The sequence below is a fragment of the Natrix helvetica genome, assembly GCF_964273705.1.
Source record: "Natrix helvetica genome assembly, chromosome: 12".
Lineage (NCBI taxonomy): Eukaryota > Metazoa > Chordata > Lepidosauria > Squamata > Natricidae > Natrix > Natrix helvetica.
The window spans coordinates 679,319-693,793 of NC_138556.1; the positions used below are offsets into that span (position 1 = coordinate 679,319).

At 45.2% G+C, this 14,475-nt stretch overlaps 1 protein-coding gene across 9 annotated transcripts in view; it reads left to right on the forward strand.

The window, feature by feature from the left end:
- Positions 1–14,475, forward strand: part of TP53BP1 (tumor protein p53 binding protein 1) — a 58,678-nt gene that overhangs the window by 26,911 nt on the left and 17,292 nt on the right. For 8 of the 9 annotated variants that reach the window (XM_081964906.1, XM_081964907.1, XM_081964908.1 and 5 more), the window contains exons 8-11: positions 6,669–6,767; positions 7,070–7,288; positions 7,541–7,592; positions 7,782–7,868. In XM_081964906.1, the coding sequence (XP_081821032.1) occupies positions 6,669–6,767; positions 7,070–7,288; positions 7,541–7,592; positions 7,782–7,868 (457 nt within the window). The remainder of the gene's footprint in view (positions 1–6,668; positions 6,768–7,069; positions 7,289–7,540; positions 7,593–7,781; positions 7,869–14,475) is intronic. The other variant, XM_081964904.1, reaches the window with a different exon arrangement.

Sequence of the window (14,475 nt, forward strand, 5' to 3'; positions counted from 1 at the left end):
AGATAGCAATGGACTTCATCGTCGAACTTCCAGATAGCAGTGGTAATAAAGTAATCTGGACAGTTATTGATTTGTTTTCCAAGCAAGCACACTTTATCGCTTGTTCAAGCCTACCATCCACAAAGAAATTAGCGAAAATGTTTGTAAAACACATTTATCGCCTACATGGGGTTCCAAAAAGGATCATTTCAGATCACGGAGTTCAATTCACCGCCAAGTTCTGGAGAGAATTCCTAAAATCGATCGGGTCCACGCAGGGACTCAGCTCAGCATTTCATCCCAGCACAAATGGGGCAGCAGAGAGGGCCAATGCGATGGTGGAACAGTACATCCGGTGTTATGTGGACTATCAGCAAGACAATTGGTCGGACTTGCCCTTGTACCCTTGCTCTTGTACTCTTTCTTATATTGAAATTCTCCATCAAATTCCCATTCATGATCACTTTTGCTGTTTGTTTGGAATATATTGTCTGAATCATATTTGTAAATTTTTCACCAAAATTCATATTAGTAATTGTTTTACTATAAATTGCCAATTTAAGTTATCAAATGCTTTTTGTGCATCTAAAAAGATCAACATCATTTGTTTTACCAAGTGCACGTCATAATACTCCAATGTATCTAAAATGATTCTCATATTATTTTTTAATTTGTCTTTCCTGTAAAAATCCATTTTGATCTGAATGTATACATTCATTCAAATATCTTTTAAGTCTTTCCGCTATTATTGAAGCAAATATTTTGTAGCCTACATTCAATAATGATATTGACCTATAATTCTTTATTTGTATTAAATTTGTATTAAGAGTGGTATTTGCTTCCATCCAAGTTTTTGGTACCTTAGCTTCTGACAATGCTTTATTGTAAACCTCTAACATTGGTAAACTTAATACATCTTGTAGGTATTTATAAAATTCTGCTGGCAATCCATCTGGCCCTGGTGTTTTGTCATTCTTTTGCCTTCTAATCGCCTCTGTCAATTCCATCATCATTATTTTTTCATTTAACATAATTTTCTCCATTTCAGATGTCTTTGGTAATTCCGCTTTTCCCAAATATTGCAAGATTTTTTTCTCTGACATTTTTTCTTGGTCATATAATTTTCTATAAAACTCTTGAATTATTTTCTTTTTACTCTCATTTTGATACTCTAAATCGCACGTCTCATCTTGTAATTTACTTATCAGTTTCTTCTCTTTCTCCTTTTTCAACTTCTGGCTAACTATCTTCCTGGTTTATTGGCATTTTCTTTCTTTTTTTTATAAAGTTTTTTTTTTCAAAACAAACACATAAAATCTTCCTTCTTTACATACTGTAGAAAGTGTATCAGTTGGTTACAAAAGGCTTTCGTACATCTCTTCCACAGTCATCAACCATAATTCATATTAACTCAAGTATTTTAACTCAGATATTTATACATGTTACCATCATCATACTTCCATTTTCATTTGACTATAATTGTTTAAACGTCCATCATAAAATATATCAAGATTTAATACATAACCACATACTGACATTTCATTTACTATTTCTAAAATCTTCCAATGACACTATATCCTTATGTCCTATTCTAGCTAAACATCCATAATATTTAATAACAAAGTTTTCTGTCCTTCTTTCCAAATCACTGTTTACAATTTACAATTTCCTTGTGTTGTACCCATACATACATATATATATATATATATATATATATATATATATATATATATATATATATATATATATATTATTATTATTATTATTATTATTATTATTATTATTATTATTATCATTATCCCTCCTTCATTTGACTATATCCTGCATCATATCATTTCCCCCCCTAATAATCAAGACTTAACTGAATCTAACTTAATTCTTTTTTAAAATTTTTATTAACCTTTATATATAATCCAAAAGGGTTTCTAATCTTCCTTTCATGGGTACCATTCAATATTCATATCCAGTTATTACTTATCATAACACTACACATTGTATACATTATTATCATTATCAATTATTTATTTAACTATAGCTATTATTACTAAATTTCGCTAAGTTTAGCTAGTTTTAAATTATATTCTTCCATCTATCAACCTGTATCTTTCCAGTAGCAAAACAGTCTCATATCTTCTGCCATTTGTGGTGTCAGTCCAATCATCTCCTTAATCAACTTTGTATGGACTCCTCTTAGCAACTCTTTGCTTATAGAATTTCTCATGTAATTTCGATGCCCTTCTTCTGTTTCCTTAATCAGTTTATCTTTGATTGTCAGTAGTGTTATCAATGATATTGCTAATAAGATTTCTCTGTTTAAATCCATACATTCTTTTGTTTTCCCTTTTTCTGTATCTTGCCATCTGGGATAGTTTTCCCCTCCATTTAATTCCTCTTTCAGTATTCCACTCTTTCCTTTTTCAGAGACAAACCAATCGCCATAATTTCAGCAATTTTAATTTCTTTATATTCATTTTCCTCTTCGATTTTTAGGATTTTAACTATCACTTTTTCCATTTGATTAGCATCTTCAACTTCTTCATCATATTTTGCTGTTAGTTGCACTAAAACATCCAACTTCTTCTCTATCCTCTCACGTGTATCTGATAATTTCTGTATTTCTGAGAGTATCTTTTGCAGACTTAAAACTTCTTTTTGCTGTTGAAATTGTGCCATTATCTCCAGCTAACAAACACTGCTATTCTAGCTTAGAAGGTTTTAACAGAATTAAACATCAGAATAACATTTCACCTTTACTTCAAAGGAACATCTGTGTGCTTTTCTTTTTATCACTCTCTATAAACAAACTGTTGATACCTTGGAGTGCCAAGCCAGGATAATCAGTAAAAAAAGTGTTTCATTTTCCAATACATAAACTCCTAGCCTCCTAGCAGTGTTACAATGTATTTCTTTGTTTCTTTTTGTATCTTTTTTGTATTTCAAGTTTAAAAAGTCTGATTCTTAAATGAGTTGGAAAAACACCCACAGTAATGAAAGAGGAGAATTTTAGTCCATAGATTACAGAGAGTATTAAAAGAAAAAAATAGAAGAAGGAAACAATCCATTCGTTTTAAAAGGCTTGCATAAATTCCATTCGTGAAGATAACGTTTAAAAAGTAAGATAACCCACTGTCCAAAACCATTCAAAGCTTAATTCCGCCGCTTATTTCTTCTGTTCTCCAATTTAAATTAAATTTAAGGGTTTTTTTATAGACAGTCACTTTTAAAACAGTAAAAATTCCTCAGCAGCTGGAAACACTTTCTCTTTCCATATCCTTCCATTTTGGAGCCGCCCTGACTTCATCAGCCAAATGGCTGGATTTTTTGTCATCGGCTTGAAGAACCTCTCTTGGATCAATCAGGGACTTTGTGATGTGGCAAGGGGGGACAGCCGTGGCAAGGGGGGCGTTCCACCAGGTTCGCCTGGTGCGCCAGTTACGTCCCCTACTGGACCGGGACGCCCTTCACACAGTCACCCATGCGCTAGTGACGTCCCGAATGGACTATTGCAATGCTCTCTACATGGGGCTTCCCTTGAGATGCACCCGAAGGCTGCAGCTGGTCCAGAATGCAGCCGTGCGGGCAATTATAGGAGGTACTAGGTACTCCCATGTAACACCTCTCCTGCGCGGGCTGCACTGGCTACCTGTGGCTTTTTGGGTGCGTTTCAAGGTGTTGACTATCATCTTTAAAGCGCTCCATGGCACAGGACCTAGATATCTGCGGGATCGCATCCTACCCCATACATCCCTGCGGCCGATTCGCTCTCACAGAGAGGGACTCCTCCGGGTGCCGTCCACTAGGCAGTGCCAGTGGGCGGCGTCCAGGGGTAGGGCCTTCTCTGTGATGAGCCCGACCCTCTGGAATGACCTCCCCCCTGACATCAGAATGACCACCGATCTCCGCTCCTTCCGCAAGAAACTTAAGACCCACCTGTTCAACTTAGCTGGCCTGACCTAACCGTAGTTTTAATCTTTCTAGCCTGTATTTTAAATTTTTAGGGGTAGGTTTTTAGGTTGTTTTTTAAAATTTTTATCATTGTACAGCCTAACATTTAATCTGATTTTAGGGGTATTTAAGATTATTTATTTTGTATATGGTTTTTATCTTGTCGTCTGTACACCGCCCCGAGTCCCTTCGGGGAGAGGGGGCGGTCTATAAATTCAATTCAATTCAAAATTCAATGTCCCTGAAATCAGCAAGATGTATTCTTCCTGTTCACCTTCTCTGTGGGACGGTTTAGGTCCATTTGGACCACCCAGTGGCAAAAGTGTTAACTGCGATCTCAGAGCATTGAGCTCGCACGTCGTGTCATCGCAACTTCAGCTCCTCCCCCGTTTATTGGCATTTTCAAGAAAGTTTTATTTTGTTCTTTTGATTTGTTGTGCCAGTTCTTTTTCCATTAAATTAAATTTATGTTTCATTATTTCCATTTGGGTTTTAAATTTTATTTTCTGTGGTTCTTTTTGTAGCTCAGCTTCAAGTCTTTATACTCTTGATCTAGTGTCTATTGGTATTGTTTTTTCTTCTTATTTTTTCTAGTTATATAGGTTATGGCTAACCCCGACATATGCTTTGACTGTATTGTTAAGTCTATCCCCGTTAGGAGACTAGAGTTCTGCAGCGGAATGTAGTAACGAATAAGCCGCTGTATCGTCACTCACAGCCGCCAAAGGTAAAACAAAGAATAGCTTTACTTGCGTAACAAAAATAGGATAAATAGTCTCCAAACAGACTATAAGCAGTCTTGAAGTATATACATTCTATTTACACCTCGTTGAAGTTACAGTTGCTCAACTCACAATTCACCATGTAGAAAGGTAACAGTTACAGACTAGCCACCATCCAATACACGATCTTCTCTCTAATACAAAGCTCATACAGGAACAGTCAGGAACAGTCAGGAACATCAGTAGCTATTCGGGGAGGAAACCGTAATAGTTTCTTCCTCCTTATATAGCTGCTTAAAGCAATTAGCATCCAATTACATCTCTTTAGCACTTAAAGTAACAGATACATTTGTTACAATCATGGCTTATAATACATTGCCAAGCCAAGCCTAGGATTACATCCCTAATATATATCCCATACATTTTGTAATGAGGTCTCTTCTTTTCTATTCATTTTGAAGAATTCCATTTCCTTTTTCTATTGTTTTAATACATTATTTATCTTTTAATATTGACTGACTCTGCGTCCATCTTACCATTTTCTTTTGTCCCTTGCAATTTACTTTTATTGGGTTATGGTCAGCCCATGTATTATTTTCTATCTCTATCTCTTGCACATTTGAGCATATTTGTGCTCAATGCTGGGGAATCTATATCTTATCAATTCTGGACCATGATTGGTGTCTCTTTGAGTAAAATATATACTGATTTTTCTCTGGATTTATTTCTCTCCATGTATCCTGTATACCTATTTTTTCTGCCCTTTTGAAAAAGTTCCCAGGAAGAGTCCTCCTTATTTTTTTTAACCTATTTTACTACTTCGTGATCCAGCTTTGTATCTACAATTGCATTAAAATCTCCTACCATACATATAATCTCATAGTCCATTTCAATTATCTTCTATTTTTCTTGTTTGTTGTTTGGTACTTAAATATATGTATGTATGTATGTATGTATGTATGTATGTATGTATGTATGTATGTATGTATGTATGTATTTGTGTTACAACCCCTGGTATGACTCCTGCCTAAGATATATACAGCCCGGGTTCTAATCCCAGTAAGGGTATGGCTAGCTGATGAGAGCTAATTAGCTCGAAATAGATCTATCTTAGTCTCCCTTTATTTATTTATCAGTACAATTACAACACACACACACACACACACACACACACACACACACATACACACACACATATATATATTTGTTTTCGTAGATTTTCACGGGTGTAGGTATGCTGGTTTTGTTGTATTCAGGTCTTTTCCCGTGTAAGGTTGAGATTGTCTTTGCAACGTTTTGGCAGGATCTCACCTGCCATCTTCAAGCGTGGGCTCAAAACAGATTTGTTTAGCATTTATTGTTTCCTTGATATACAGAACCACCCCTCTTTTTCTTTCGTTTTGCTATTAAAGATTTTAAAATGCCATTGTAACTTTGAACTATCATTAAATAAATGGTTGTAAATTGAGGACTATCTGTATTCTGTTAAATCTTCTTGTCTCTCCCTCTTTGATGTTACAGGGTTCCCTTCTGTGTTCAACCCATTTTTCAATTAGCAAATCCAGAAACCCCCATTTAATATTTTGCCATTTTAAGCAAAAAGTTCATAAAAGGTTTCCAGTCTTTTATAAAGGGTATTTATTTTATCCCTGATCAGAGAGGTCAGCTTTGCTCTTTCTGAAATTTCTGTCATCTTCACCACCCATTCCCCCATAGTTCGTATGCACTGTTTCCAATGGGGTGGAGAGGGAAAGGGGCTCACCAGGAGTGAGAAGAGCCACCTTCACCCTCATGCTCAGTCCTAAAATGGGGAGTGGAAAAACACCTGTCCACCAAGCAGCAGGGGGACCAGCGCAGCAGAGTTTGGCCTTCCTAACCTTCCTTCAGGGACGCAGCCTGAGGGGACCGATCCAGGCTGATAGCAACCAGGGGATCCCATTTTAAGCAAGGCTGCTTTGATCAATTGCTTGGTATGAAGGCAAGAGAAGCAAGGAGGTGGAACTGTTTTGCCTGTCATTTCAGAGCCACCATTTTGTATCTTGTTGGCGAAAGAGAGAGATGCCCTCACCCCGCCTCTGGAGGGCCATCACAAGAAAGGCCCCAGGCACAGCACACCCATTGGTGAGTGGAGGGTGGATTCTCTGGGGGCAGGAAGAGGATTTCTGCGGGAGCCTGTGTGGGTCACGGATGCAAGAGCAGGGCTGAAGCTCTGCATGGTATTTTTGCTTGTATGGTGAAGAAAAACCTTCCAGATGCAGTTTTGCCAGCTGGACCCTTGGAGCTGGTTGACACATTGCCTGAATGACAGCTGTGATGCTGGACGAGGATCTTGCAGAAAAGAAGAAGCCGGTTGTGGGCTGCTGCTGGCTCTGCTTTAGAGACCCCGGGAGCCCTGAAGCTGTCCTTTTATTGGCTTGTTTCAGTGGTGGGAAGCGATCCAGAGCAGCCTGCGGTTGGCACAGAGGGCAAAGATGGTGTCTTTGGGGCTGGTTCGGCTGGTGCTGCAGCCATGGAGGAGAGCCCCCAAGGGAGTTCTGTGGTGGCCTGCGAAGAGGAAGAGGAAGGGGGACTCTCCCTCCGTAGGAACCTGGTGACCCCCGTGATGGAAGAGAGTGACGAGCCTCTGCCTTTCAGCCTGGAGAGTAAGAGAGGCCACCCAGGAATGGTGACCGGGGGGGGGGGGGGGCTGGCCAGGAAGTTCTGGCTTCTTTTTTTTTTGGCTGGTTGCCTCCAGTGATTGGGATGTCCCCCACCTGGTCCCTGGGAAACCCAGTTGAGAAAAGGAGACATTGAGGTGGCCATCTTGAATGTGAATGAGATGCAGCTTCTGGCCTTGACTTTGTTTGGAGAAAGGATGGTTCCTGTTTGAAGGTCTTTCTCCTTGCTCCCCTTAGAGCCTGAAACCAGGGAAAGGACTAATGGGCTGGCCACAGCAAGCAATCCCAGGTAAGACCTCTGGCAAGGAAGAGTTTGTCCCGCATCACTGCCGTGTCCCCACCCCAAGCCTCTTTGGGTTTTTTTTGGGGTGGGGGGAATCCATCCAGGATGGCAGAAGAAGGGAACCTTAATGTGCATTGGCTTCTGTGACACGATTGGCCCTTTACGCATCTCTCCCTCTTTCATATCTGTCCGCAGTTCCCAGAAGACGCCGTCAGTTTTCGCTCGAGTCTGTGGCCCTGAAGAAAAGGCTCCCGGCCCAGGGCAGCTGTCTTCCCTGTTCAGGTAAGGCTCCACCCTGGGCCTTCTGGCCACTTCCTTCTGCAGGGATGGAGAACTCCCTTTTCTGTGCAGCCTCGTCTGCTAAGTCTGTCTGGTTCCTACATGTCGGCGTTTCCTTTGTTGAGAAGGTTGGACAAATTGAAAAGTAGCAGCTCTTTGAGAGGCAAGGGTTGCCAGAGGGCAGAGACCTGGCTGCAGATGTAGGCCAATGTACCCCAAATGTGCAGAGGATGGAGGGCATTTGTGTGGCCCTCAGTTCTTGTCTCCTCCAGATGGTCCCACTTCACTGACATGGTTCTACTCTGTATCCTGGCTTTGGAAGGGAGAACTTCCCCATCCGTCCAGATCTTCCTTGAACAAAAGAGGCCAGAAGTCCATCCTCATCCTGGGGATGCTGGTATATCTGCATTGCTCAGCAGCTTCAGTTCAGCTACGCTGCGGTTTGGCTGATGGCCCCTGGCAGAGAAAGGCCGCTGAGGCTCGGGGAGGCTGCCCTGGATCCTGCTCCCTTCCCTGCCTTGGAGGCCTTTTCGGAGTGTAGCCTCGCGCGCTGGAACAGGATGGGAAGCTCTTCAATGCAGAGCAGCTGTTGTGGCGTCAAATACATCTAAGTGAAATTAGATGCATAAACAGAGTATATTGACTGAGAAATTGCTTGTTGGTTCTAAACAGACTCGGAAGTAGTGCTTTGAAAAAGGTGATTTCCTGCAGAATTGGTGTTTTATTATTTAAATGTATTCCTGTGAGGAAAAATTTAATAATGCAAAAAACAAATAATTTTATTCCTGAAGGCAGACCATGTTTTGAAAGTTGAACTTGGAAATTCTTCCACAAGGTGGGAAAACATAATAAGAGGTCCTTTTTAGTATGTAACTAGGCAACCCATGACTTCTGGTCAAGTTCTTAAAAAGTCAGGGAGGTATCCAGGGATGGCATCTGCCTTGAAAATAGCGCATGTTACATTGTATTGCACAGTCAAACATCAGGAAATGTTTTATAAATTTTGTATTATATCATAAAATGTTTTATAAAATTTGCCAAATTTCAGTTCCATGGGATCTCAGATTTTGGACGCCTTCTGTAAGTTGGCCCATGGGGGGACCTCGATTCAAAAATGGTTGTCCTTCGATGCACCATTCTCCTGTGCGCTGCTTGGGGAATCCAAGCATGGGTTAACTTTGTCCATTAGCCTAGAGACTGAGTTATGTAATTGTAGACCATGCCTCCTCTGACAGGGTAGTTCAGTTTTTTAACACAGTCCAGCTTTAAAGAGATGCAAAACATTTTTCTCCTCTAGGATAATACACATAATTAACTCATTTGACTTGGATTTCTTCCTTTGGACTGGGGTTGCTTCTCTCGCATCGGGTTTGTGTTTTCAGAGGTTCTTATCTGGTTCCTCGCGGCTCTAGCGGCCGCTGGAACATGCGCCAGACAAATTGCTAGTGAGGTGCCGGAGCGGGTGTAATCAGCAGAGGGTTGGTTCGCTGCCCTCTTTCCTGATGTGTGGCCATAGTGAGAGTCGGTTCGCCGCTCTCATGTCGGCGCGGGCCGTGATGGTCCGCAGATAGCACTTCCCGCTTGTTTCCCTGATTGTTTCGCCGCCGCTGGGGAGGGCATCGCGGACTGCCCGCCAGCAGCCGTTGTGAGAGGCGATTTGCCGTCTAGCGCTAGGGTGAGCCTGCCGAGCTATTTCAGCTGCCGGCGGCTTCCTTCCCTCCGGACAGGCATAGAACGGTGGCCATCTTTGTTGCTATTTGAAATTCGCGCCAGCCATTTTGTCCGTTAGTGCCTTCGCGCCAAATTGTCTGAGGGAAGGGCAGAGCCTGCCATTGCGCGCTCAATCGCCATTGTGACCGGAGTGACTCATTGTGCTGCAGAGGTCGGTTTGACTAGCACAGTAAATTCGGCTTGCAATTATCAGCGATTTACCCTGATTTCAAGTGAGCTTGAGCCTTTCAATCTCTCGCGTAGATTACTATGGCCGATCTTTCAAGTTCCAGAGGCAGTGATGGAACTCCCAGTTCCCTCCCGCTACTATCTGACACCCCGGGGCCTAGCACCAGGGCCAGTAGATCAACTACTAAGGCCTCAAAGCACAAAGCACGCGCGTCATCTGCAGCCCCAGACAGAGCTGCCAAGTGCAAGGAGAAGGCCAAGCCATCAGCCTCAGCTGCTGGGCCAACCCCTAGGTCACCTCCTAGGTTAGTGGCCGAGCACCATTCTCCTGCTCCCTCGATTCCTCTAGTGGGAGTCCAGGGCTGGTCCCCCGATCTCCCCACACCACTGGGTAGGGGTTCGGTTGAAACGGACTTGGGGCTCCGATCTACCCCAGATCTCTCTGCAGTGGGCCCAACCATGAGCCAAGCCTCCCCGCAATCAGAGCCCACGACCACGTTCACACCTACGGCCTCAGGCCCAGGGATGGGCCTGAATTTAGCCTCCCCCCTGAACTTCATAGCATGATTTCTGCTGCTATCTCTCAGGGGGTGGATGCGGAACTGCAGCGCAGGGCCAAGCGCCCTGTCCCTGCTACCATCGCCAGTGACCTGTCTATCTCTCAGGCTGACCCTCCTTCACCTCCACCCTCTGCCTACAGTGAGGGCTCCATTCTTGGTGAGGAGGAGGACGTAGCAGCCCTAGAACTCTCAGATGACGATGGTCCAGAGCAAGATACCCCGGCCTTCTCTGGTTTATTCTGGCCTGCCTTATTTAAATCGCTTTTATACAAAGCAAAGGCAATTACAAAGATGGGAGGTGGGCACCACTCAAGCAAGCACAGCTGTGGACCTTGATTCCATTGACCATTTTTTCACAGAACAGGTGCAGGAGCAGGAGGTGATGCCTGTTCCTAAGCGATTCCTGGACGTGGTCCAGAAACAGTGGTCCCAACCAACGGCTGTTCCTCCCCTAGTAATGGGGACAGGAAGCTCTACACTTCCACACCTGAATTGGACGAACTCCTTCAGTTCCCTACTGTGGATCTCCGGTAGCGGCTCTAGCCTCTCCGGCCTTGATACCTTCTGAGATTTTGGAGGGCCTCAAAGCCAAGGACCGCAAGGCCGAACTGGTCATCTGCAAAACGCACCATCAACAGAACCTCCTTGGTTTGGTTGCAGCAGATGCAGTCTAGGATTCCACCTGAAGACCTGCGACTACACCAGGATGTAAACAAACTGGTGGCAGCATTGGAGTTTCCTTCGTGCATCTCAGTCGCGTCCAACATGGCATCCCGCCGGCTCCTCTGGCTTCGCCACTGGCAAGCTGATCTCCGCTCCAAATGGCGTCTTGCCTCTACCCCCTTCAAGGGGGGGCCTCTGTTTGGGGCTGCGTTGGAGCCTATTTTAATTGAGAATAGGGATAAACGCAAGGTACTCCCTTCAACCACTAGGTGTGGGGACATGAGACAGCAACCATTCCTTTCGGGCCGGGGACTCTGGGTACAACACTGCCCCATACGTTCCTCCCTACTCCAGACCGTTTTTCCAGACACAGGACAGGAATTCAGGACCGTCCAGGTAACAGGGACAGGGGCCGACAACAGGGCCAACAACAACAGGCCCGGCAGCCATTTCGCAGGAACAGCAATGGGTCCTTTTGGAGGTTCTGGTGACTCACACGAGGGGGGACCCATTTGTGGGCGTCTCACATCGTTCACCCCCCAATGGGGAGAAACCACATCGGACATGTGGGCACTCCAGACCGTGAGGCTGGGCCTTACCCTGGAATTTCTCACGATTCCCCCGAGGCGCTTCATCAGGTGCCCTGTACCAAGATGCCAGGCAAAGAGACAACCGATGGACTCCGAAATCGACCATCTGATTTCTATAAATGCTATAGAAAGAGTGCCCCAGGGACAGGAAGGGCTAAGGTTCTACTCTATACTCTTCTTGGTCCCCAAAAGCTCAGTAGGATGGCGGGCCATCCTAGACTTGAAATGGCTCAACCTCTACTTGAAATAGAGGTTCAAAATGTAGTCGCTCAAGAGCATTCTGGCTTGTATACGGCAGGGCGACCTGCTAACCTCCGTAGACATCAAGGAGGCATACCTCCACGTGCCAATACACCCGGCACACCAAAGGTTCCTGCGTTTCCAGTTTGCTGGGCGCCATTTCCAATAGCGCGCCCTGCCATTCGGCCCTTCATTGGCCCAACGGACCTTCTCCAAGTTGCTGGCGGTGATTGCGGCATCCCTCAGGACTATTCTGATACGAGTCAACTGTTATTTAGATGACATCTTAATCCCGTCGTCTTCTCTGGAGATGGCGAGTCAGGATTTGCGGACCACAATCGAAGCACTAACAACTTCACGGCTTTATCTTGAATCTCCCAAAGAGCCACCTGCATCCAACCACGTCGCTCTTCCACCTCGGGACCGTCATCAACTCCGAACAATGCATAGTGTCATTCTCCCAAGAGAGGCGCCGGAGTCTGCAGACCCTGGTGAGTCAGGTGCAAACGCAGCGATCTCTTCCCCTCGTGGTGCTCTCCCAACTGCTGGGGAAGATGATCTCATGCATAGACATATTTCCGTGGTTGAGATTTCACACACATCCTCTCCAGTGGTTTTTACTTCCATTTCAGAGGGCTCACAACAGCCACTCACAGACCAAGGTCCGTTTGCCCCCCAAGGTTCTGCGTTCGCTCCGCTGGTGGACTTCTTCAAGGATCCTCAGGGGGTGCCTCTTCAAGGAACCGGATCGCATTGTAGTAACAACAGACGCGAGCCTCTTCGGTTGGGGAGCCCATGCCTTGGGCAGAGTGGCGCAGGTCGCTGGAGCACCCAGGAGTTGTGGAACAGCATCAACTGGCTGGAGCTTCGAGTGATCAGCCTAGCCCTCCGAGACTTTCAGGGCCTGGTGACGGGCAATCACGTGTTGGTCCTCACGGAAAATGTGGCCTCCAAGGCGCATGTCAACTGCCAGGGAGGCACCAGGTCCCGAGCCTTGATGATGGAAGTGGAACGTGTTCTCCATTGGCAGAGTCCCACTTGTTATCTCTACGGGCAGAACACATTTCTGGCACAGCCAATGTACAGACGGATTGGCTGAGCAGAACCAGACCTGATGGAATTTCAGCTCCAACCAACGCTGTTCCAGGAACTAGAACACCGATTCGGGCGACCCCAGGTGGATCTCTTTGCTCAACTGCACAATGCACACCTGTCAAGATTCTTCACCAGGTATTACGTTCCGGGAGCGGAAGACGCCGACACTGCGCAGCCCCTGGCCAGAAGGTCTGCTATATGCCTTCCCGCCTCTCCTGCTCGTACTGTTAGTCATACAGAAGATTCTGTTGGAGAGGGCGGAAGTTCTCCTGATAGCACCAATGTGGCCCAGATGTCCCTGGTACGCCGACCTGGTCCATCTCTCGATTTCCCGGCCGTGGAGAATACCAGACAACCGGATAGAGCTCGTGCAAGAGGCTCTCACCACCCGAACCCTCAGCCGCTACAATTAGCCGTGTGGCACGTGAGCGGACGATCCAGATGCGTCAGCATTTCTCGGACAAAGTCATCGCCACTATACAGGCTGCTCGCCGTCCGTCCACGACCCGTATTTATGAGACCACTTGGCAGGCCTTCTGCCGGTGGTGTCGGACAGTATCCGTGGACCCACTCAAGTCTTCCACCTCTCAGGTTTTAGACTTTTTGCAATTTATTTTATTTTATTTTATTTATTATTCATATTTATAGACCGCCCCCTCTCCCGAAAGGGACTCGGGGCGGTGTACAGTCACTAAAATACGTTATAAAATACATACAAAACAGTTAAATAATTAAATACGTAGGTGGAGGAGGTTGCAAGACTGTACATAGAATAATAAATATTAAATATAGTATATAGTGTATTAAAAACTGGGTCTGGACAAGGGACTAACGCCTGGACAAGGGATTAACGATCCATAGACAGATCGCAGCGTTATCAATGGTGATAGGAGGTGCCCATGGCCATTCGCTCGCTCGCCATCCGAGGGTCCGTTCCTTTCTAAAAGGCGCTTCTAACCTCAAGCCGCCGGTAGTCCACCACTACCCTACGTGGGATTTGCCCCTCTTACTCGCGGCTCTCGTGGCTGAACCCTTCGAGCCCATTTGTACCATCGGTCTTAGATTGTTGACCCTCAAAGCCATCTTTTTAGTGGCGATTACATCCGCTCAAAGGGTCTCGGAACTGGCCGCACTTTCAATGCGCGAAGACCTCTGTATATTTCATCACGACAGGGTCGTCTTGCGATTGGACCCAGCATTCCTGCCGAAAGTTAACTCCCTGTTCCACAGGGCACAAGAACTCATCCTTCCAGACTTTTGCCCCAATCCGTCACATCCTCTGGAACGGAAGTGGCATCATCTCGATGTTCGCAGAGTGCTCCGTCGCTATGTGAAGCACACGGCAGCATTCAGGAGATCAGAGGCGCTATTTGTGTCCTTCCAACCGACATCCATGGGACAGAAGGTGTCTTCACATACCATTGGGCGCTGGCTGAAAGCGTGCATTGCCCTCGCTTACGAATCCCAATCTCGACCAGCGCCCAGGCGCATCACTCCCCATTCCACCAGGAGTGCGGCCACTATGGCGGCATGGGCAACTCAGGCATTGGTGGAGGACATTTG